The sequence below is a fragment of the Hoplias malabaricus genome, chromosome 18 (genome assembly GCF_029633855.1).
Source record: "Hoplias malabaricus isolate fHopMal1 chromosome 18, fHopMal1.hap1, whole genome shotgun sequence".
NCBI classification, from domain to species: Eukaryota; Metazoa; Chordata; class Actinopteri; order Characiformes; family Erythrinidae; genus Hoplias; species Hoplias malabaricus.
In genome coordinates this window covers 10,628,668-10,653,223 of record NC_089817.1, presented here as the reverse complement: position 1 = coordinate 10,653,223, position 24,556 = coordinate 10,628,668, and the positions used below count along the sequence as shown (strand labels likewise).

Sequence of the window (24,556 nt, the reverse complement as noted above, 5' to 3'; positions counted from 1 at the left end):
CTTAAATTTTTGTTTGATCCAAGTTTTGCCAAATGTTCTACAGATATTAGTTTTTGCAAATGCTACCCATCAGTGAGTCTCAATGGCACACACTGATGCCGGCCTCAGAAAGCAGGGCACAAGCAAATGTGTCATTCTAGATGTGAGGCCAACCCACTGCTTCTTTTCAAACTGCTGCTAATGCAACAAATTAACACTCCAGAGGGAACCACAAACTTCCTAAATCTGTCACGTCAGATATAAATATCTAAGCTTGCCAGCATAGTGAGAAAGCTTTGGGAAGGGTGGCATACTACCCACTCAAAGAGCAAGGTCAACTGAATATCTATGTCTTGCAAGGGCATCCAAACCCTTGCAGAGAACTATATTTATTTTAGGACAAATCTCAATTATATAGAGTGTTTCATATAATTTAAACAAAAGATAAACATTGAACATGGAATGAAATTTTGATTAAATGAAATTACAAAACCCTGGTTTATATATAGGTGGTGTTGTATAAAACGTGGTGTTTCTTTGAATGGGAAAACCTAGTGTAAGCCAAACATTCCTGGCCTCTTGTACAAGAGGATACTTTCCCAAACACAGCCAACATTGCCCCCTGGTGTGCATATAGAGGAGTCTTGTGCACTTGCTGTCACCTGGCACTGCATCCTCATACCCCACTAAACATGCTTTCTTCTCATATAAATACATATCCATTCATACTCTGTGACAAAACAACAGCTCTTTTATTGCTGAATGGCCTTTAATGTCATATACAGATTTTTAAAACGCAGAATGCGCACTGTCCCATTGCCGGTGTGTGTGTGTGTGTGTGTATTCCTTCTCTCTCTCCGTGCCGCTGGTGTCTGCGTGTGTATGATTACTCCATGCTGATTTAGCTGTCAGCTGGAGCATGTGTTCCTTGTGTGATTTATAGACTGTGGTGTCGAGCCAGCGGAGCGGCGATGAATTGGCCAATATTGCGCCAGGCTCATTTGCTTGGCATTACATTAGAGCGGAAATGATGGCCACACAAAGTCATGTAAATGAGCCCGGAGAGGCTCCCCATCACTCAGCCTGTCAGCCCCTCAGCTCTGTCTTTATTTACTGCTCTAATCACCCTGATCTGCTTCTGGCCGCGACAAACCTGCAGCAGTCTGTCTCCTGCCAGGCCTCCGCTGCTCTCTGTGTTACCGAGCTGTGATCCGCGCAGACACAGCACAAAAACACAAGAGCATGGTTTATGTTTAAATCAGCACTGCCTCAACTTCACAAATATATGTGTATTTATTTATTACTTTATCCTTTAAAATGTATTATAAGGATAATTTCTCATTGTAAAGTACCCTCCCTCTCCCTTCGTTATTCACTGATGTTAGCCATGCTAGCTAACATAGCATAACCGAGTAGTTAGTTTTCTCTGTATAGTACTTTGAGTTATCCAAAGACAGTATGTGAGAAGCAGATTGAAAATAAGTGATCGAGCTTCACATGTCTTCAGCCACCTTCTGCCAATGTGCTGTGTTCTTTTCATGGTCACATGTGACCGTTTCGCTTCGCTGTGTTGCGACATTCTGTGTGCTTGTGTTTTGGTCCTTTTTGCCATGTATTTTCCACTCCAGTCCTGCCTCAGATCTGTAACTATTTGGTTATGCAACCAAATATTCAGAGGTGTTCTCAGTTTTGTCGCTGTAGATAAACTCCCTGTGTTTCTATCTTTCTGGGCCGGTAGCTGTTTCTGCTAACTGTGTCCATGTTGAGTTATTGCTCTGTTGCTCTTTGCACATGCATCCTCTCCCCATATGGAAAAGGGTCATATATTTACAGGAGGTTGTGGTGGTAGCCATTCAGTCCAACATAAATGATGAACTGCCATGTGATAAGAGATAATGTGATCACAGGGCAACTGGCAGATGCAGGAACAAAGAGATGATGTTACACAGAAAAAAAGCTCATATTTGTGGTAGCATTTAGAGCAACAAAGCACAAAAATAAAGACAAATTATCCCACCTTTGGTCTCAAAGATAAAATATGTGCTATGTGATCTTTTTTTTCACTAAACTTTTTTTCCATAACTTTATTAGGTTTTTGTACTGTTGGTTAGTAGAATATCACTTTAACCAACCCTCTGAGATTCCCGTTTTGGATTCAGAAAGGCAAGGGCAATCTTGAAAAAGAGATTTATTTAGCATGAAGTCAAGGCTAATAATATAAACTGTACTTTTTACAGTAGACTAAAAGCATGTCTGCCACCAAACAAGCAGACTTCAAAATAAATGGGATCCCAACAAATGCAGCCAGCTCCTGTTATTATGAAGAAATCCAAAAAAACAAAACTGAGACTTACCTTATTCATCCAATAATACAGGCATACAGACAAGAGAGTCATCATTCTGTAGCTAACGAACAAATGTTTATAAAAATAAAGATGCCAAATAATTGGAAATTGTGATGATAAACACATAAAGCATAAAATCTGTTCAGAGGATGAAATAAAGTGCTTCTGAGATACTGTGAACGATGATGAATATGATTAACTGATGTTTTACTTTAGCTTTGTTTAGAGTTTGAACGGATTAAACATTTGATGGTGTAGTAGATGGATGTGAAATAGGTAGGTGCTGAAAAAAATAAGGTGATTCAGATGTCCTTAACCCTGTCCAGGAGAGCATCAGTGTGGTCCTTTAGAATCATCCACTCAACATGGATCAACGACCCTGGAGCTTCATTTGAAATGCTTACCAGAAAATGCATCACTGATTTCTGATTGACCACCTTCATGACAGGAAGCAGTATGAGCCATCACCAGCAGACAATTGTACAGTGTTATGATAGTCTGTGTGCCACAGTATGGTCTACAGGAATAGAAAAAGAAAAAAGAGACAAGTAACTGCTTTAGATGAGGACAAAACATTTTGATGTGTTGTCACTGAAAGCCCAGTGCAGTGCCTGCAGTTTAAGAGTAAAATTTCTGAAACTCTGAATCTCTGAGTAGGCATTTAGCAAACAGATTTCACAATCAAAACGAACATAAATGCCTATATTCCATGTTAGACATAAAGGGTTAAACTGCCTCTTTGTTTACTACAAAAAGGGTACCAACCCGAGACACAACATCAGCACCACTAGAAAGACAGAATGAAGATACAGGAGTTGTATATAAAGGCTGTGATTACGTTAAAAAATAACATACGTGAATTATAAGTGAAGGCAGAGCGGGAAAAGGCCTCCTCGTGGTCTCAGAAATTAAAAGATAAATTGAATAACACTCAAAACTAGCTCTACATCCAACACAAACTGCAGCTGTAGACTTAAGGAATTGTGTAGGGAGCAGTTCTCAAACCAGTTCATCACATTCACAGAAGTGAAATTAGTTATTTATAATATTTATTTACTCTTCAGAACTTTTGCAACAGGACTATTAATAAGCTATTCATTAACAAAAATAAAATATAGTGTAAATTATATTTTCTGTGTTTCCTTTTTTTTTCAATATTAAGAATGTTTTAAACAAGGATGTTTACACTAAAACACTGGATATCTGCACTGACCCACACTTCTTATATCACTGCATCCCTATTTAAGGGATATGGATTTAAGCTTCTCCACTCAAGCCCTTTATTTAATGACAGAGTTCAGTCATTTTAAAATGACTTGAATGAAACATCAGTGATTTGTTTTACTTCTCTATCCTCCGAGAACCCTTCGACTCCTACGTCACGGCTCGGGGAGAATCACTCGTAGACCTGTTCGATTCCGTGAATTTGAGAGTCGACACCCATTCTGAAACAATGGACTGGAGTCGATACATTTCAAGAGTCAATTCCAGACAATAATCTCATGCCACAGGCCCTGTCCTATTAGTCGCACTTGGAGTCTTTATCCCACCTCGTCTATGTTCTTTTTACTTGTTCAAGTTTGTCCCATTTCTTTTATCCAAAGATTTAACTTCAACAATTGAAGAAAATATTTTCTCTAAATAAAGGCTGAAACAAGCGGCAAAAAAAAAAAAACCTTTTTATGCAAATAAACGGTCGTATATTTTGTGTTGTTTATTTGCGTCAGTTTCTTTAAACTTTGACTCGAGTTCAAAGCTTCAGAGTCGACTCCCCGTTCTCGATTGGCTGGAGTGGAAGAATCGATTGAATCCCAGCGCTATTCACAACTTGCGGTAGCTCTGCTAAAGCTAGTCGCGCTATGCTTTCCTTTGATCTGAAATGAAGACAGTATGGGGGCCAAAGAATCAAGGATTGGGTTCCTGTCCTATGACGAGGCCATAAAAAGAGGTGAGATGAGCAAATGCAAATTTAACGCATTAATATAACCAGCAGCGTTAGCTAGCATGCTAGTTTAGTCGCATGACATCAGTGGCTTAGCTCGTTAGCAGCAGCTTAGCGCGCTATTCAGCTGTCAACCGCAGAGCTATCTGTGTTTATCTGGCTCTAACAATGGAATGGTGTTGTTGTCATCTTCGTTATTGACTTTTATGCATCTCTCTGTGCACGAAACTCTCCATTTAGAAGGTCATTATCAGATTATATGGTATATATTTACAGCTTCGAACAGAGAGACAGTGCAGCTGTCATTTAGCCACAGGTGAACACAGCTATCTGCAGCCAAACAACAAGCTCATACGCCCTGAGTTAACCTACATTTCTGACACTAAAAACATGTCATGCATTACTTTATGCGGTTTTCTCATTTCTGCAGATCTCTTACCCTTTTCTGTTGATTTCACCCAGAAATCTCCACGAGAATCAATGTTATTTTTCACTGAACAGTTTTTAAACGTTGTGTCTGCTTATTTAAAGGCTTCTTAAATCACTGGTTAATGTAAACACTGTTTTATGTCCTGCCAGATCCCAAGAACTGCAGCTTATCTCTGACTCGTGCACTGAATTTGAATGTGCAGTTACTGTTTCATTCTTTCTGATGTGTTGCCATTTTGTCTTAAAATCGATTCTCAAATAGCTAGAGCCTTAGTTCACTCTTCTTCACTGACTGATGTAGAGCTCCATGTCAGAGCTGTTCCAAAAAGTAGTTTAACAAAAGCTCATATTCAAGCATGTCCAGTAGGAATTCAGAGGAGGAATATTCCTATTGGACAGTTCTTGATTTTGGGCTCAAGTTTACTAGCGTGAGAAATACTGATTTGTGGAATATCGCCCAGGAATATAAAATAAAAACTGCTGTATTCCTAGTGTTATTCAGCTCAAAAAAAACCTTATTGTTACAGGTCTCTGGAATTAAATCTTCACAAAAAGGATCAAAATATAATTTACATTTATTTGAGAAATATGTTTTATATATTAATTTTGTTCTGGAAAAGCAGAATTTTCAAGGGATGTTACATTTCTGTAAAATGTATACTTTATCTTTCTACAACAGAAATAAATTATATTTTTTAGTATGTTGCTAATCCATATAAATATGGTCCTATTTTCCTAATAAATGTCTGTGTATCAGTGTGCAGTTATCTTGCTATTTTATCTTATATAGAGTCATTGAATAGCTGTTTCTCTCTTTTTTCAGTGACTGATGTGGAGCTCAAAAGGCTGAGGGATGCTTTCAGGAGAACCTGTGGCTTGTCCTGCTATATGAGTCAGCAATGCTTCTTCAAAGAAGTGCTGGGGGACATGGTTCCTCTCAATATCTCAGAGGTATGACTGGTCTGTGTCTACGGTTGCTGTAGCTGAAGGGGTTTGTTGTAAATCTTTTCAGCAAATTGTGCTAAAACATGGCCCGTCTGTGTCTTGTCCATGTGGAATGTGTCTGTGCGTGTTGCAGCATGTGATAATTGGTTTTGGCAGGTTTGAGTATTGTTTCTGGTAAGCACCCACATTGAGTTTCTGCACAGTAGTCATGGATGCTGCCATGCTTTTTTTGTTGTAGTATTCATTATGTGCTGTCTGTCAAATTTAGATAAGGATCATCTCAGGTGACTTTATAACACAGCTTGGGATGTTTTGGCAGATTTTGACTCGTAAACAAGTCACACACATTAATGTTTAAATCAAGCTTTGCTTTGGAAAGTTTTGTACTTCAGATCCTTTTGTGTAAAATTATGGAAATGATATATTTTGCAGTTTGAACATATAGCAAATTAAGCTATATCTGCAATACATGTAATAGAATATTTTATATGCTATGTTTTGTGGCAAATATTGCATTTATGTTGTTTTGCTTCTGACCATTTGAGCTTGATAAATGTAACAGAATTTCATATTAATATAGAGATGTAAGCTAAGCATATGAGCAAATCTGTGTGAACCCACTAGTCTCAGGTAGAGAACTGGGAATGTTGAGGTGGCAGCTCAACGTTGTGAAATTTTGACTTGGCCGAAACTGAAACTGTCTGACCAAACAGTTTTATTTCAGTTTTATGACTGTGTTTATTTGTATATTAATGTCATGCCTAGTGTGTTTGTAAGGCAGATGTTATATGGGCAAAGTTAGGTAAACAAGCAGCCACACTATATGTCCAAAATATCCAGAAAACGCTTTTTAATTATTATTACACATACACATGATAATACACATGATTTCAGGGGAACGTGGTATGAGCAGGTACCTGTAAACCTTTGGACATGTCGTCTAGCTGGGTAAACACTGTGTTGAGGTTTGTAAGTTTGGTCACAAGTTAAAGCCTGCCAGAATGCCTGAACTATATTGAGGTTTCACTGTTGCACTGAGTGGATCAAATTCATCTACAGATTTTGTCTTGTATCTCTGGCATTTACTGTGTGTCATTGCTTTTACATTTTTTATTTTGAAACCACTCCCATCCCCCATATTCTCCTGCAGTGTTGCTGACTTTTCAGGAAATGTATTTGCTTGGAATTCAAGGTTATGGTTTCAGAACAAATATCATGCTCACTTCCTGAAGCAAATAAACAGAAGTTTGGATGTCAGACAACAGCTGACATGCAGGGGTTAAATGGCTTTAAAGTGAAGGCTGAATTTACTGTTTGATAAAAAAGAATTCTTGCGTATGTGTGTCCCCAAACTCCCTCCTACAGTTTGACTTTCAGTATCACTCTTATTCTGTTCATGTGGCTAAATGTATGCTTCAATTCTCATGAATTTTAAGCACCAGACCACTTCCTGTTTCTGTACGAGACCCATATCTGTCTCCATAGATTTACCAAAATGCCATAATTCAGTGTAGTGGAAGAGTACTACAAGTCAAATACACCTGCACTATGCTTTGAAGACTACTCATACAAATGGCTTGGAAATGCAGGAGGTGGCTGTAGCAGTGCACATTCCATTAATCCTTCAGAATCATAGTTTGATGTTTGTGTAAACAGTTTTTTAAATGTTACACTATCCATCAATTCAAACATCCATGTACACTTTGACAAGTTACAATGAGGTAAAAAGATCTACAAATCAATTACGTAAACCTCTTAAATTCCAAGGTCTGTTACATGTCAAAACGTATTATAAAGTACCAGGACTACAATATGAACTGACTGAATTATTCTTAAGACTTAAAATGTATTAAAGCATCAGAGGTATAGTTGTAAGAATACATGTAGAATTAATTGACCTAGATAATCCTCTTTTTAACTCATTAAAATCCACATATATTTTACATTTCCTGTGTAGTCTCTTGATTTTATGTAATGTTTTTAGCTGACCAATTTATAGAGCTAACAAATGTCTTTATCTTTTAATAGCCATTGAATATAACACATTAGATCTGCTCAGTCACAAAGGACTACAGATTCGTAACAAGCTGAATTTTAAAAATGAATAGATTTATGTATAAAAATAATATGTAGTCAGAATTTTGATGCAGTTGGATTTTTCATGACATGTATAGCAATAGGTTGTATAATAAAGCTAATAAGAACAAGCTCTCTGTGTCATTCCTTGTCATACTAAATTTAGTGGCTTGACAGAAGTAGGTTAACAGCTATTCGTTTTCCTTCAGGTGATATACAGTTCATTTGGTGGCACGTCAAAAGGCCTGCATTTCAACAACCTAATTGTTGGTTTGGTGCTGTTGACCAGAGGACGTGACGAAGAAAAGGCTAGATGTGAGTGACCTCTCTAACAGTCATTTGTTTTTCAGCCTGTGTGAACAGATACAAGATATATATATACAAGGTGATAAGCAGGGAAAGAGGAAGTTTTTTTTCTATGTATAATATATATATATGTTACCGAAGCAGAAAATTTGCCTTTTATCTCTTGCAGATATTTTCAGTCTTTTTGCCAGTGAAACAGGAAGCTATGCTACACGTGAAGACATTGAAGCTATGCTGCAGGCTGTGGACGGAGAAGTGCATCCGTCCCTAAGGAAGTGCTTTACAGAGGTAGGATTTCTCAGTATTTCTGAGGTTTTCAATATTTTTATTTCTCCAGTAATTGATGATATAAAACATTGCAAAAATGTTCTGAATTACTTAAACATCTTGGAGCTTTCAAATATTTTCAGACCCACTGCAAAGTTTCATAGTTTTCGTGGTGGTTCTTTGTTTAGTTCTGTTATGTTCTTCGCACGACAAATGTGATTTGCCCTGCGGTTTATTTTGTGATCAAAAGTCTATTGTGTTTTATTTGCATGTGCAGAACTATAGCCTAAAAAGGCAGTTTTGAAGCTTTTGTTTCAACGATCTTTCTTACTTTTGAATATCAGTGCCATAACCACAGGACAGCACATTTACTAATGGTTTTTCTTTGTTTTCTTCCTCTGCTCTGGTCTATGGTAGGCAGAGAAGGTAAATTATGAGAAGTTCAAAAGCTGGTTGCTCCAGAACAGGGATGCTTTCACTTTCTCCCGCTGGCTTCTGTCAAGTGGGGTCTGTGTGACTCTGACTGATGACAGTGATACGCCCACCTTCTACCAGACCCTAGCTGGGGTCACACACTGTAAGTGAATTGTTGCAGTTTGGCATTACCAATAGTATTTAAACATTGTGTTTTGTATTGTATATAATGCTTATATGAAACGTTACATATAACCTATAAAAGATGTGTATGCATAGAAGGTGTTTATATTCCCTCGCGTTATGTCATGTTGACATGAGATTAGTGTGGCCTATTAAGCAATAAATACATTAGCCACTGTGAAGGTTAGGGTTGAGTGGTATAACGATAATATGGTTGGGCAGTATCTCAAAATGGAGCGGTATTTATGGCATGTGTGTGGTGTGTCTAATTTCTGTTCTGTGACTTGTAAGAATGCGGCTAAAATGTTCATGTACATTTAAGAGAGCCACAGGGAGGATGTGCTGTGGGAGCTCAATGGCGGCTGATGTCATGGCTTAAAAATGGGTGGAGAAAAAAACACAAGCCCAGTAGCCCACGGCAGTTGTGAGTTTGGGTTAAAAGAGAGAGGAAGAAAGCTGTAAATAAACAAAAATACTCAGAAAATCTTTCGCTTGACTTTGTACTCACAGGTAGGGTGGCAAAGGGGTGGAAAAATTTCAATACATTTCCAGTAAATTACCGGTAACTTTCCATGGGAATTTTAGCTTGGGAACTTTGGAAATATTCCAAAATGTAATCTTCACATGGAAATTTTGGGAACTTTGGGAATTTATTGGAATTATTAGAAAATATTAGATAATTTAAAAGAACTACATCATACACTATCATCAATGTAGCTTTTTTTGTCAGCAGCAGCCATGAAGGCATAACTATTACACATAGTTGCCTTCAGATCTAAGAACAAAATGCTCAATTCTTTCATTGAACAATCAAAAAAAATTCATGCCCCCCAACACCCACTATTTAACATATCAAATCAAATAAAAGTATTTACCTACAAGCTTCTCAAGTCTGGCCTCTGCATGTTCTGCACTTTTGCTTAGTAGTTCCAGGCTTCTTCCTGAACCTCTGTATCCACCATGTGCAAAAAAATAATTAATAAGTATTAATTATTGGTTACAGAAACCTATTGAGACAAAAAATGTTGGTAGCTAGCCTACGCTTGCTTTGGAAAGCTAACCTCTTTCTAGCCTTCTAGCCTTGGTAAATTAGTCCCTTAAATGAATTTGCTCATTAAGCTTTTCTGATTTAGCAGATGGCAAGCAACTATAAGTTTACACCTTGATTTAATTGTTGCTTAAATGTTTCAATAGCCATGTGCCATGTGCCTGGGATTGAGGAGCAGTTTTGCTATTCAACTGATTTGGTATCGTATCTAATTTTAGCCAAGATTATGCTTCAGTATATTTTTTTTTTTTACCAACAATTTGCACGTTTCTCACCTAGCTTCAAATATTCCTGTTAATTCCCATAATTACCTGTTAATTTTCATGGTAAATTTCCCAAATTTGAAAATTTTGCAACCCTTCTCACAGGTATGAGGCTTTATCCTCTATATGTGTGCTAAATATGTGTGCTTTGAGCCTCAGTTTGTTTAGAAGCACCAGTTGTGCTTCTAAACAGTGTAGAACCGTCTTAGTTCGCTTATTTTCTAACTTTTCTGTTCCTCCAGCACCAGTCGCTCAAAAGTATGCTGGTGTTCACTGTCAGGCTGTGTTCACTAGCAAAATTCACTAGGGTCAGGAATCAGGCTCACAGATATAAGGCTGAGCGGAGCCTGACAGAGCACCCCCTTCCCACGGTAATACTGCATACCACAATAATATTTTGAGGTGGTATGACAGTATGAAAAATGTGGATATCGCCCATCCCTAGTGTATGTGTCTGCAATATATCAAGTATCTCACAAGCATGTAGTTTCAAAACTAATGATTTTCTGTCATCCCACCGAGCAGTAGAAGAATCGGATATTATTGACTTGGAGAAGCGGTACTGGTTACTGAAAGCTCAGTCTAGAACGGGACGATTCGACTTGGAAACATTTATCCCATTAGTTTCTCCTCCTATTCATCCATCCATAAGTGAAGGTATGTGAATACTGATATGAGATTTTATTAACAATTTGATTTATTGACCTCTGTGATTTGAGCGATTTATAAATAGTACAGTTCAACCAGCTTTGAAGCATTTTTGCCACAGTATGTTAAGGCTGTGAGAAAGTTTTAAGATCCTGTGGTTTGTTTATTTTGTAAATAATACAGGGTGTTCTCAAGCTTTGTAATTTAACACCTGGTATATTATTTGTGAAATGAAGCATTAATTGTTGTGTTTTTGCAAATTTCAGGTTTATTCCATGCTTTTGATGAGAACAGAGACAATCACATAGACTTCAAAGAGATCTCATGTGGCTTGTCAGCTTGCTGCCGAGGGCCTCTGGCTGAAAGACAGAAATGTAAGTGGTTTGCTGATACAGGTTTTTCATCAGAACATGAGTTCCTAATTCTTTTTGTTTGTTTACATGGAGTGAATTAACCAGGTTGAGAACATTATGCACTTTTCCAAATGGATATTATGGTCTTGTGACAGGTTATTTTATGGATCAAATCTAACAACTCTCAGCATTCGTGAAATATACCTATGTTCAAAGTCAACTTAAGGTTAATATCTGAATATGAATGCATGTATTTATATGAAAATAAATATGTAATAATATTTGTTACTGCTATTGCTTTGGCACAGTTTGTTTTAAAGTATTTGATGTTGACCGGGATGGAGTTCTGAGTCGAGAAGAATTACATGAAATGGTTGGGGCACTACTGGAGGTTTGGAGGGACAATCGTACTGACTCAGTTACCGTAAGTTATCCTATATTGGGCATTATATCTAGATATTGTCTCAGGTTCCAATATCATGTAAGACAGGCTTCAAAATTCTAAATATTCATTAATTATTTACCAGTTTTAAATTGTGTTCATTTACTGTCGGTATGAACATTTTTAAAGCACAGCTTCTTCTCATCTTTCAGGAACTGGAGTCAAGTGTGTCTGATATAGTTGAAGATATTCTTAGGGTACATGACACTACCAAGGTATCAGTCAGCACATTTGCTTTAAAACAAAACATTCTCTCTCCAGTTATTATTACTTTTCATATGTTTTTTAATTACACTTTATTTAAATGTAATTATATAATTTCTTAAGTTTACATTATATTTGCATAAAGTTTACTCATTTGAAGCAGCAGTTTTATTTTTGTTTTAATGTGAAACATCTGGCAAAAATGTATGATTCTTTCTTCAAAAAGAATATACAATATACACCTATTCTTCAATTCAGATTCTACAGAATACCTCCTTTTTTACAAATTAAATACAAATGCAAAATCAAACAGAAGCTTTCAAAAACCTTCAACAGAAATTCATTTTTATTTTTACAGTGAGCTTGTATAAGCTTGCATGAGTGTTTACAGTTTCTCTTTGTTCTGGAAAATAGAAGGGCCATTTGACGCTTGAAGACTATCAGATATGGAGTGTGCAGAGTTCACTTGCTGCAGAATTCCTCAACCTACTGTTTCAGGTACGAGCAGTTCTCTGCGAATGTGTTAATGTTTTACTATTGTGTTTGTATCTCATTGCTTTATCACTTTTTGGCTATAAAAAATACCCTTGTGATTCTATTAAGGTATGTCACATTGTTCTTGGACTGCGCCCTGCTACTCCAGAGGAGGAAGGACAGATCATCAGGTTCATAATATCCTTTCCTGTGTACTATTTCTTTAATGTTTTTTCCATTCTATATTTGTCCAAAAGAGAGTTTAGAATAATGTAAAAATGTGGCACTGATTAGCTGGTTTGTGCTCTGTGTGCAGGGGCTGGTTAGAGAGAGAGAGCCGGCATGGCCTTCAGCCTGGAGACTACTGGTTCCTCATCGCCACACAGTGGTGGCAGCAGTGGAAGGATTATGTCAAATATGTAAGCTTTAAATAAAGGCATGGTTTACAAGCTCATAAGCTTGATATTACAACATTACAAAATGACAACCCAGGCTTGCCACTGTTTGAAAAGTTTATATCATTTATAAGCTTCAAAATTATATGCATAATTACTGGAACGTTTGTTATATACAGGGGTTAGACAATGAAACTGAAACACCTGTCATTTTAGTGTGGGAGGTTTCATGGCTAAATTAGAGCAGCCTGGTGGCCAATCTTCATTAATTGCACATTGCACCAGTAAGACCATGTGCATCCAATGGTTCAAACATTGTATCCTGTAGGTGGCGCCGTGTATCAGGACGACAATGCACCAATACACACAGCAAGACTGGTGAAAGATTGGTTTGATGAACATGAAAGTGAAGTTGAACATCTCCCATGGCCTGCACAGTCACCAGATCTAAATATTATTGAGCCACTTTGGGGTGTTTTGGAGGAGCGAGTCAGGAAACGTTTTCCTCCACCAGCATCACGTAGTGACCTGGCCACTATTCTGCAAGAAGAATGGCATAAATCCCTCTGACCACTGTGCAGGACTTGTATATGTCATTCCCAAGACGAATTGACGCTGTATTGGCCGCAAAAGGAGGCCCTGCACCATACTAATACATTATTGTGGTCTAAAACCAGGTGTATGTGTGAAATGTCCTGAAAAATGTGCTTAATTAAACTTGATATCACAATGAAAATAAATATATAACATCCATACTTTTAATTGAATAAATTTAGTTACATTTAGTTTGCAGCCATCAAACCTAAGTATGCAGAGCACACTTAATTCCTATATTTCCATAGTCATCTTCTCTTTTAAAATTTCCTTCTAAGCTAAAACCTTCACTTTTTCAGTGGGGTTTAAGTCAGGCGACTTAGATAGCTATCTTAAAAATGTATTCCACGGCCATTTTGTGGGATGACTGTATTGGATTGTTGTTCTGTTGGAATAGAACAAAGATAACCCAGTTTTATGTTTTTGGGAGGAAGCCAGATTTTCTTGTAAACTCTTCTGGTACTTGATGAAGTTTATGAAGCTCACATGCTTGTCAGTGAAATGGAATTCAGGATCTTAAAGAACATACTTGGAAAAAATACATGGTGCAAAAAGCACAAGAAGAAAGGAATACATTAGAAAGTATGTACAATTTGAATGACATATTTACAGTATAATGTTGATCTTTGATGTTTTGGTTTTAGGACAGCAAAGTGATAGTGGTGGAGCAGCCATCAATATTCGCTGCAGGCAGAAGTCCAACATCATCAGCTGGAGCCGATCAGAATGGTCAGGGGGAAAGTATGGCCAGCTCACATTCTTCCTCTGAGGAGAAGTTCTCTGATAATATCTCTAGTGCATCTGAGGCATCAGAGACCACAAGTGGCAGTAAGCAATATGTTTTTATGGAAAATCTGTAATCCAGGTTTTACAGGCTACACCTGCTGAAGTCAGTATTTTTTTTTTTTCTTCATGTCTGTTACTCTTTCCTTTTACAGGTGTTATACCATCCAGCTCCACTGCTACAGATATCTGCTTCTCTAGACAGCCCGAATCATCTGAGACAGAGAGTCAGAGCTTCCTGGGGGCTGATGGGAATGTGGCAGTCCTCAGGCCAGGTGCCATAGACAACCAACCGCTGGTTACCTCAGAGCCTCTCAAGGTGGAAATCTTTTGAATAAAGTGTATATTTGGCTGTGTTGAACTTAATTTTATAAGCTTCTGTGTCATCCTCTGCCATTTAAAAAAAAAAAAAAAGTTAAGGCTTTTAAAAAGCTATATGCTGGTCTAAATTCATTACAATACATAGCTTACTTATAAGTTGATTGTACTGGTTTATGTGAATTAGTCCCAGAATAACGTCTTAAATAATGTCTTTAAACATAGTAAATATAGTTGAGGTTTACTGTGTTTACAATTTTCATGTGTAATTAGTTTAGTATGCAGATTAATAACAGAATAATAGGTCTACAGGTTAAGGAGACATCCTGCTTGTCGGTACTGTGTTGCATGTGAAAATATAATTGTGTATTTTGTAATTATTATAACGACTTCTGCCTAATAGGCTCCTACATTAACAATGGAAGGAGGGCTGCTGAGGCGGTCTCCAAGCCTGCATCTGGGCCAAGACTTTGAGGTTGTACCTGAGCCAGTCTGGAGGGCTCTCTACCATTGGTATGGAGCAAACCTCAGCTTGCCACGGCCGGTATGTAGAATATATGTACAGTATAGTAAAGTTTCCTTGTCACCATAGGGTCTCAGCAGTGTTTCATAAATTGATCTTTTACTCCTGGGCAGGTGATCAGAACAAGGGAGATGGACAGGGCTGAATTAGAGCTCTTTCCCAGACACTTGCTCTTCCTGAGGCAGCAGCCTCCAGCCCGCACACCTCAATCTAATGGCTGGATAAACATGGGTAAGACTGAACTTTCTGGAAATGTGGATCAATAGCTTTCTATAGCACAGATTTCTGTAATTTGTGTATCTTGGTATTTCTGTATAATGAGGTTCCAAGTAATTGGATGGAGACGGAATTTTTCTTAGAATTGTGGTGATATAAACATTTTAAAATGACTGCTGAACCAACGTGACTTCTGAGATTGTATACATAATAGTAAACATTGGTGATAAAGCAAAAATAGTGGTAGGCTAAATCCAAAAGTTATAAGGTACTATTTATCTTTACCGATTAAACACAAACCAACAAATGTTTGCACAGAAAATGTAAAGTATCAGATCAGATAAGAACTAGCAGGGCCTTCTTTGCAACTCTCAGCATGTAATAATATTATCTGTGTGAACAGTAATAGAACATTCGCCCTCACATATGGTTTAACTTGGGATAAACCAAAATGATTTCAAACCTAAAGCATGTAATTCACACATTTTCCAGTTTTGACCAATTTCTCATTAAAGTGCAACATGCAGACACTGCAACTAAATATTCCTGTATAATGTAGGATTACATTTAAGGTCAGGGATAACATTACAGTGAGTGTTAGGGTTTGGTTTAGGCTTGTTATTTAAGCTCAGGTTTGTATTCAGCCATGCTCTGTTGATTGTGCATTTCATGCATTAATTGCAGCAAAACCTTACATTTTCAATTTGGTGCACTAATGTGTGTTTTTGCGTATGGTGCTGTGATACTGTGATATACATACATTTAGTTGTATGACCAAGGCAAGAAAATCATGACAGGTTTATCTAAGTGGAGCAAGGTACAGCAGTGTGAAAACTCTTTTTTTTTTTTCTCAAACTCTTTTAATGTGCTCTTGATGAGTAAATGTGGCTGCAAGTGAAATTCACAAGACCTTCAGGCTCTGAGGCCAGTCATTTGATGTCTCTTGAATATGGTGAAATACAGTCTGTGTCAGGTTTAGAGCCAAGTACCACAATGCTATTCGGGATCTTCGTTTTATTGTAAATTGTATTGTGTTATTGTATTGTTGTATTGTTTTATTTAGTGGTGTAATTATTGCAATATATTCCTTCACTAGTTCACCATTGCATTTTTATTCCCAATTTTTTTTGTTTGTTTTGTTTGGGTCTCATCCACTCTCTCATGTATTGTAGGTAACATGCCATCTCCCAGTGCACCTCTAAAGCGGGTGTTGGTCTACACTGGCTGCTTTAGTCGAGTGGGCACTATAAAGGACATTCATGATTATCTGTCTCAGAGACTACGGATTAAAGAGGAGGATATGAGACTCTGGCTCTATATCAATGAGGTGAAGAAACTAAAACACACACACATATACACACACCTACACCCTTGCTCATATTGTCTCTGTTTCCCAGAAATGCTACAGACATATTCATATTGGCAGTTTCAGTTCTGCTCCAATTTATATACACTTTCAAGTGATGGATCACAGCTAAGTATAGTTGGGTTTATGTGACTGAAAAAAGAAATGACCAACAAAAGCTGTTGTTTGCTGAAACATTATGCTAAAATGAATTAGAATAGCATGCATTTGATTCATGATCAAATCAAAGAAAGATTAGTATTTACTATAAATACAAATTAAATTGCCTTCTGAATAATCTGTGTTTAGAAATTAAAAAAATTAACCACAATTGATATAGAACATATAAATACAGAAAATATAAACCCCCCCCCTCTCTTTGTATATATATTTGTGTGTGTGTGTGTGTGTGTATAATTTATTTTTTTTTTTTTTTAAACAGAATTACTTGACGCTCCTTGATGATGAAGATCACTCACTAGAAGCACTAAAGATCCCTGATGAACAGTACATGGTTATAGAAGGTCCTATTCTCATATTAAATTAGTCTCTTTTGTATGTTATATTTAAAACTGAAGAGGCTTTGCTCATGTTACTTTGTTTGCTTTTGTATAGTGCGCAACAAGGACATGACCTGGCCAGAGGAAATGTCATTCTTAGCCAACAGCAACAGAATTAATAGACACAAAGGTGCAGTGCATAACCAGATGTCACAGAGGAAGACAATTTACTGCATACCTATTTTATGTTATATGGTTTATATTTACTTAATGCCTTCTCCTCCTGCAGTACCCACAGAGAAAGGGGCCACAGGACTTAGTAACCTCGGCAACACATGCTTCATGAACTCCAGCATCCAATGTGTGAGCAACACTAAACCTCTCACAGAATACTTTACGTCAGGGTTCCACCTTTTTGAGCTCAATAGGTATGTGTGGTCTATGCACACATTTATCAGTCTCTTAAAATTATTGAAATGCTGAAAGCAGGATTATTTTGGAATGACTTATGTTATATTCTCTTTGCCAAATGTGTCTTTTCATAGCAGCAGTTGTGAAACTGCAGGCTTTACGGAATGGCACATGTGATTTTAAGTGTTAAAAGTTGTGTGTCATACAGTAGTCTGTAGTGCATAATTGTGCACCTCAGTCTCAGAGATTTGACAGTATATATATTTGATAATACTTATGTGTGTGCTGTACTTCTCAAGCTCAAAGGAGTTCTGTAAAGTTTGGCTTATCTGTAATGCTACTAAAGAATGTGTTTGTAGGTGTAGCATGAATTACATCAGTTTTTAATTTCTTTAAAGTATTTAATGTTCTTGTTATTCCAATGTTCTTGTTATTAATGTATACATTTTAAATTCTGCTCTGTAGGACTAATCCTATCGGGATGCGTGGTCACATGGCAAAGTGCTATGGTGATCTGATCCAGGAACTGTGGAGTGGTACTCAGAAAAGTGTTGCACCACTCAAACTCAGGGTATGTCACAAAACTGCTTTACTCTTTTGCAAATTGAAACATAACCATGTTCCATTGCAGGAAATGTCCACAGGAAGGAGTAGCACTTGCAGCACCTAAAAATCAAGATAATCGTAATAAGGGCCTATAACAAAGGCAAATAACAAGGCAAAATAGCAAAGAACCTTTGTTATTATATCATATTTACATAATGACCCACTTTTTTTACACTTTGCACCATCACTAACTACTTATTATATTAATTAACATCTGTATTTTTTTTAGTGGACAATAGCAAAGTATGCTCCACGCTTTGATGGCTTCCAGCAGCAAGACTCTCAAGAACTGCTGGCCTTTCTGTTAGATGGCCTTCATGAAGATCTGAATCGGGTCCATGACAAACCTTATGTAGAGCTGAAGGACAGTGATGGTAGACCTGACTGGGAAGTTGCATCAGAGGTTGGTCTTTTTTTATAATTACTATTATATCTCATATATATATATATATATATATATATTTTATAAATAATTATATGTGTTTGTTTGTGTGTGTGTGTGTGTGTGGGTTTTTTTTTTTTTCCTTTTTTTCTTTGTCCTCTAAGGCCTGGGAGAATCATTTGAGAAGGAACCGCTCTATTGTGGTGGACCTGTTTCATGGTCAGCTCAGGTCGCAAGTCAAGTGTAAAACCTGTGGCCACGTTAGTGCTCGCTTTGACCCATTCAACTTTCTTTCACTACCCCTGCCCATGGACAACTCCATGCACCTGGAGATCATAGGTGAGTTTATGACAACATGATCACATCATGGTAGCACAGGGTAAATTATACGTAAAATGAAAGTAGTAAAAAATGACCCCAATATTGTATTCATTTAAAAATCTGTATTTGGGCATCTGTGCGCAGTTATAAAGCTTGACGGCTCCACTCCAGTGCGGTATGGACTCAGACTTAATGTGGATGAGAAATACTCTGGTCTTAAGTGTTTACTAAGTGAACTTTGCCATCTGAAGCCAGAGCAAATCTTGCTGGTGGAGATCCATTTGTCCTCTATCAAGGTGCTACTCTATACTCAAAGTTTGTTTGAAGCAGCACTGTTTATATCCCTAACTGACAACAATAACTGAGTGTTTCTGTTTTAGAATTTTCCATTAGATAGTCAGAAAGTACGACGTGCTGTGAGTGGTTTCCTGTGTGCATTTGAAATCCCACTGCCTGCCTCCCCCTCCTTCAACTCCTCTCCAAAAGACGTGGGCACTGGTGAGATGATGCTTTTAAAACTTTCTTGTATTTTTAAGCATGTTTTGCTGGCAGAAGGAAACCTAACTTTTATATATGAAGAAATATAGCTTTTGTAAGGGACTGTACTTGGCAAAAAGGTCTTACTGTGGTGCTGCAGTAGTCTTGAAACCCATAAAGAATAAGGAAACATTTTTATTAATATTTTTAAATGTTTGGTTTACAGTGTGTGTAAAACCATAAAGGAAAGAAGTGATTTGTCATATGATGTTTGAGTGCAGTTACATAAAATTGGTGTTTCATATTTGACTGGTTCCTTTTAATATGTTAAACATGTAAGATTTTTATTGCTCATTTTATTGCTGTTTACTCATTTTATTACCGCTTTTTATGTTGATAGGAGACATCCCAAGAATAGCAAATGGAACCAGCCCTTCTGTCTCAAGTGGTACATCCCTTAGGCTTGACATAATTCCCAAGGGCATGCCAAACACAGTAGTACCCTGTAGCACAGATGGTAGTCCTGCCAACGGTCTCCCTAATGGCCACACCATGACACCTCCTGCTTGCCCATTCACTGGATACATTATTGCCATCCACCGGAAAATGGTGAGAACTACAGCTGTTTTTTACAGATAAATTAGAGAATCATTCATACTATTTAAAACCCCATATCTCAATTATTTTGTGGGTCATTTATTTATTTTTCCTTAATATTTTCCAGATGCGTGCCGAGTTGTACTTCCTCTCATCCCAGAAAAACAGGCCCAGTTTGTTTGGCATGCCACTGATCGTTCCCTGTACAGCAGATACACGTGGCCGAGACTTGTACAACACTGTGTGGACGCAAGTATCCCGCCTGGCTAGTCCTCTACCTCCTCAGGAGTCAAGCAACCATGCCCAAGACTGGTCAGAGTCTTTGTTGTTTATCAGCCATATCGCAGAAAATATTCTGTATGATTTGCAGTTATCAGTAATAAGGTACACCTGTTATTCTTCTTCATCATTCAGTTACAATGATAACTTTGTATAAAATGCAGTTGTTACATTTGTTTTACCAGCAATCAAATACTCAAAAGTAGTATTGCATTGACTTTATAATGTTAAAACCCAAGCAAACAACAGCCCTATAAGCTAATAGTTCCAAATGGCAAAATAGTTAACTACATTACTCCTCTTCAGTATAAACTTATCTTAATTTGAATATTAATTTTATAACATTCTGTGGTAAATTCAGCATTATAATTCTCTTCTGTTGTCTATATTTATTTTTTTTTGTAGTGATGACAGCCTAGGCTACCAGTACCCATTTACTCTGCGTGTTGTGCAAGGAGATGGGAACTCTTGTGCAAAATGTCCATGGTACAGGTATGAGCGAATGCTGTGAAATTCTTTCTTTAAATGTGTGTTTGTTTGTTTTATCTTTAATGGACTTATGGACAAATGCTCACACTTAGTCTCTTGCCCTCAGGTTCTGCAGAGGTTGTACCATAGAGTGTAACGATGAAAAGGCAGCAGTAGGCAATGTGTGCATAGCAGTTGACTGGGACCCTACAGCGTTGCACCTCCGTTACCAGACATCACAAGAGAGAGTAAGACCTGTAATCCAATCTAGAACCGTGGCATTCAGTACTTTTTGTTAGATAGGTCTCACAGCTTCTAATTAAATGAATGTCCAATATCAAATATATATCTTGATAAACTGCTTTTTTGCCGTATGTGTTTCTTTCTTGAGACATTTCTTTGGTTATTTGATTGTATTAGCTTCATACACTAAAGAAAAGGGTAAGTTCTGTAACCTTTTGTCCTGCAGCTGGTGGAGGAGCATGTCAGTGTGGAGCTGAGTCGGCGCGCACAAGCCGAGCCCATTAGTCTGGACAGCTGCCTGCGAGCTTTCACCACTGAGGAGGAACTTGGTGAAAATGAGCTGTACTACTGTTCCAAGTGCAAAACCCATCGCTTGGCCACCAAGAAACTGGACATCTGGAGACTCCCACCAATACTGGTACCAATACTGCACTTTTATCAGAGCAAAAAATAAAAATGGTGAATCTATAACATGAAACATGACTTTATCTCTTTCCAGCTTCAAAGGTTATGGTGGCATCAATTATGCTTTGTGTTTTTTGTTACAGATAGTACATTTAAAGCGGTTCCAATTTGTGAATGGACGCTGGATTAAATCTCAGAAGATTGTGAAGTTCCCCAGGGATAACTTTGATCCCAGTGCGTTTCTGACCCCTCGTGAGGTAGACCACAGCCAGCAGGGGTGGAGAGGCTGTTTGGGAGATGATCTGTCGGAACACATGTCAAACTCTGGGACAGGAGACCCATCCTCACACTCCTTAAGTAGCATGAAAGGTCAGTTCTAAACCTACTACTGTATATTGAGGTCATGATTTGGATACAATTTTAAGTGAATTTTTTTTCTCTGTCTAAAGCAGATATCCAAAGCAACAAAACTGTTTTGCATATATGTGTGTGTGTGTGCTACACAGATTCACCAGGCTCTGGGAGATTATTGTCTTCATCCCAAAGCAGAAGTGGTAGCCCCACAGGCAGCCCCAAGGGTGATGGCAGAAAGCAAGGGCAAAAACGAGCATCTCGGATGGACTCCAGGCTGCAGTTGTCCCTTAGTAAAGAAAGCCTGGACAGTGGCAGGGAAAGCCCCCTGGACCTGGAGCCCTGCAGCACAAAGCCTGAGGCCCAGACTGAGGCTGAAACCACAGGGCTAGACTCAGCATTGGGTGAGGACACAGTAAAAGACTGTGACAACGCTACGTCTGTTTCAGAACTGGAGAGCAATGGTTGCACTGAGGACAGCATGGACCTGGAGGCCTCACAGGACCAAAGAGACAGGGTCTGCCTGGAGCCTGTTTATGACCTGTATGCAATATCAGTGAGTGTGCCTTCCGAGGCTTGTTCTGTCATGTTATACATTTTTATTCCAATTACCAACAATACTGAGTAAATATTAAATAGTCAAAATCCTATAACTTATATCACACACTGAGGTCCTGTCTTTAACTATGACTCTAATTACAGCAATTTCTCTATAAACTGTTTAAACTGTAGTATGATATGATGTCAACCACCATGATAAAAAAATTGTCATCAAATTCTACAAAATCATTTTCCAGTGCTGATGTAACTCTTGCCTCTGTCATTTGTAGTGCCACTCAGGGATACTTGGAGGGGGACATTATGTCACATATGCCAAAAATCCTAATGACAAATGGTACTGTTACAATGACAGCAGCTGCAAGGTATGATCTTTTAAATGGTGGCATCCAATGATTTAAAAAAATGTGTAGTAGTTTCTGTTGTGAATCGTTATTAATCTGTTTGTGTATTCAATGAGTACAGGAGGTGAATCCAGAAGAGACTGACACAGATTCTGCATACATCCTCTTCTATGAGCAGCAAGGAGTGGACTACTCCATGTTCATGCCAAAGACTGATGGGAAAAAGATGGCTGACACAAGCAGCATGGATGAGGATTTTGAAACAGACTACAAGAAGTACTGTGTTCTTCAGTGATGTCAGTCTCTGCAAAATGAACACTCTCTCAGATTGAGAGGAGCCCCCCCTTCTTTCTTTTAAAATGTATTTAATTTCAGGCTTGCTATGTCTGACAGTTCAAGAAAGGGTCTGTTTCCTGACACTCTTGTTTGTCTTTTAATTTCTTCGTGTTGATCTGTTGCAATTATATGTACAAAATGAATTAGTAAGTGCCGGCCACATACTGTATGATCCATATGTGACAAGAGATAACATCAACATCAGTGTGTACAAATAAAAAGCGGTTGGTACTAGCCTATTTATTGTTTAGAATCTTTTAAGTAATTTGTGGCATTGGCCATGCTCTTATGATTTTACATTCAGTGCTATCCTGATCATGAATTTATTGTTATGTAGATTAGGTTACATACATCTGCTCATTACAGTCGATGATTGTAAGCATTTTGTCATTGTTATAAGATGTTAATAATACTGGATGCACTTTTATGCTTTAAGTTGCTGTCATTTTATGGTCCCATTCTGCGACGTTGCACATATTGGCTAAACGTTTTATCTACACGTTGAATGTCATTCCATGCTTGTTTACAAAGTGTGTCATTGTAGCATATGACATGACCATTATACTTAATTTTTATTTTTATTTTTTTTATTTTTATTTCTTCTCCCCCCGTGACTCAAGCAGTTTTCTCTATGCCAACAAGTCCTGTAGTACAGTTTGTGCCATTGTACTGTCATCTTTGTCTTTGCTCAGGATAACAGAATTGTAATTTGCATTAGCATGTCACAGAGGAAATGTCTGAGCACTTTATTTATATGTCTATTATAAAAGAAAAATGAAAAAGTTCCTGTGTAAAACTTTGGTCTCAAGTTATCAGCTGTCTATGGCAAAATATGAAACATTTTACAGCGTGGACCTGAATATTTGTGCTGTAACATTCATGTGATAATCTCCATGCCCAGAGAAGTCAGTCAGAGAGCAGGGAATACAACGATTAGTATTGTTTTGATCTTGTTAACCTTGTGCCACTATATGACATGTTTAACATGAAGAAGTTGAATTAGTCAATCTTGTCAAAATAGTATTAAATATTACCATGATGTGGAACCCCAGCCCTCTTATAGTGTCTCTAATTGTCTCTTGCATTATGTGAAGTGGTAATCTGGACTTGGCTAATAATGCTAATTGGTAAAGCAGTGTGTTTACCTTGTCTTACCAGGTCATGATTATTTCTTGGCTCTAGGCCATGTGCCACAGTAAGTTCTTTATCCGACTTATTTTGCTACATTAATCTACTGAAATGCTCTTTTTATATTAACTGTATTTTTTTTTTTCATTTGTCCACATTAAACTGTTTATTGTAATTCATTTTGAAGTTGTATTCAAAACAGAATGAATTGCACTGACTTGTTAAACGACAAAGATTGTGTATATAGCATTTTTGGAAATATGTGAACTGGAAAATTAAAAATTAAAACCTGATGAAGAAAATCATTGTTTATAAGCAGTATGCTATTTACACACAAATGTAACATTTCACTTCCTTCCTTGGAGACACCCCAAGTTCTGACAGATTTTCTAAAGTATTTGGTTTCAAACGGGTCTTTATGGACACGCAGAGCCTGCATTTTTGCTTCAGTTGAATTTGCTACACAAATAACCACCGTTGGAGTACATGACAACTGATTTGGAAACCACTGACATAAAGACAATTTTAATCTTTCACTCTTTAAACAACAGTTGTGATAAATAAATGTGAAATAAATTTATCTATCTATCTTTACACTTATATAGTGCCTTTCTAGACACCCAAGCCAAACGCGCACAGTGTACTCTCAACCAGGAAC

The 24,556-nt window shown here is 37.6% G+C and overlaps 1 protein-coding gene across 2 annotated transcripts; it reads left to right on the top strand.

The window, feature by feature from the left end:
• The first annotated feature begins 4,134 nt into the window (after positions 1-4,134).
• On the top strand, positions 4,135-24,184 carry LOC136674980 (ubiquitin carboxyl-terminal hydrolase 32-like). Of its 2 annotated transcripts, none has more exons than XM_066651341.1 (34): positions 4,135-4,272; positions 5,519-5,646; positions 7,926-8,031; positions 8,192-8,310; positions 8,707-8,866; positions 10,723-10,854; positions 11,112-11,219; positions 11,507-11,622; positions 11,793-11,855; positions 12,259-12,342; positions 12,448-12,509; positions 12,635-12,737; positions 13,952-14,135; positions 14,246-14,409; positions 14,812-14,952; positions 15,045-15,162; positions 16,320-16,474; positions 16,935-17,016; positions 17,108-17,182; positions 17,282-17,420; positions 17,869-17,974; positions 18,239-18,412; positions 18,556-18,730; positions 18,857-19,008; positions 19,093-19,210; positions 19,590-19,798; positions 19,914-20,098; positions 20,471-20,557; positions 20,661-20,781; positions 21,003-21,194; positions 21,325-21,550; positions 21,688-22,088; positions 22,363-22,455; positions 22,556-24,184. In XM_066651341.1, the coding sequence occupies exons 1-34, from the start codon at positions 4,215-4,217 to the stop codon at positions 22,727-22,729; spliced, it is 4,710 nt and encodes a 1,569-aa protein (XP_066507438.1). In that variant the 5' UTR covers positions 4,135-4,214; the 3' UTR covers positions 22,730-24,184. The 2 variants fall into 2 exon arrangements, with proteins under 2 accessions (XP_066507438.1, XP_066507437.1); XM_066651340.1 differs by having other exon boundaries at positions 19,914-20,170.
• The last annotated feature ends 372 nt before the right edge of the window (positions 24,185-24,556 follow it).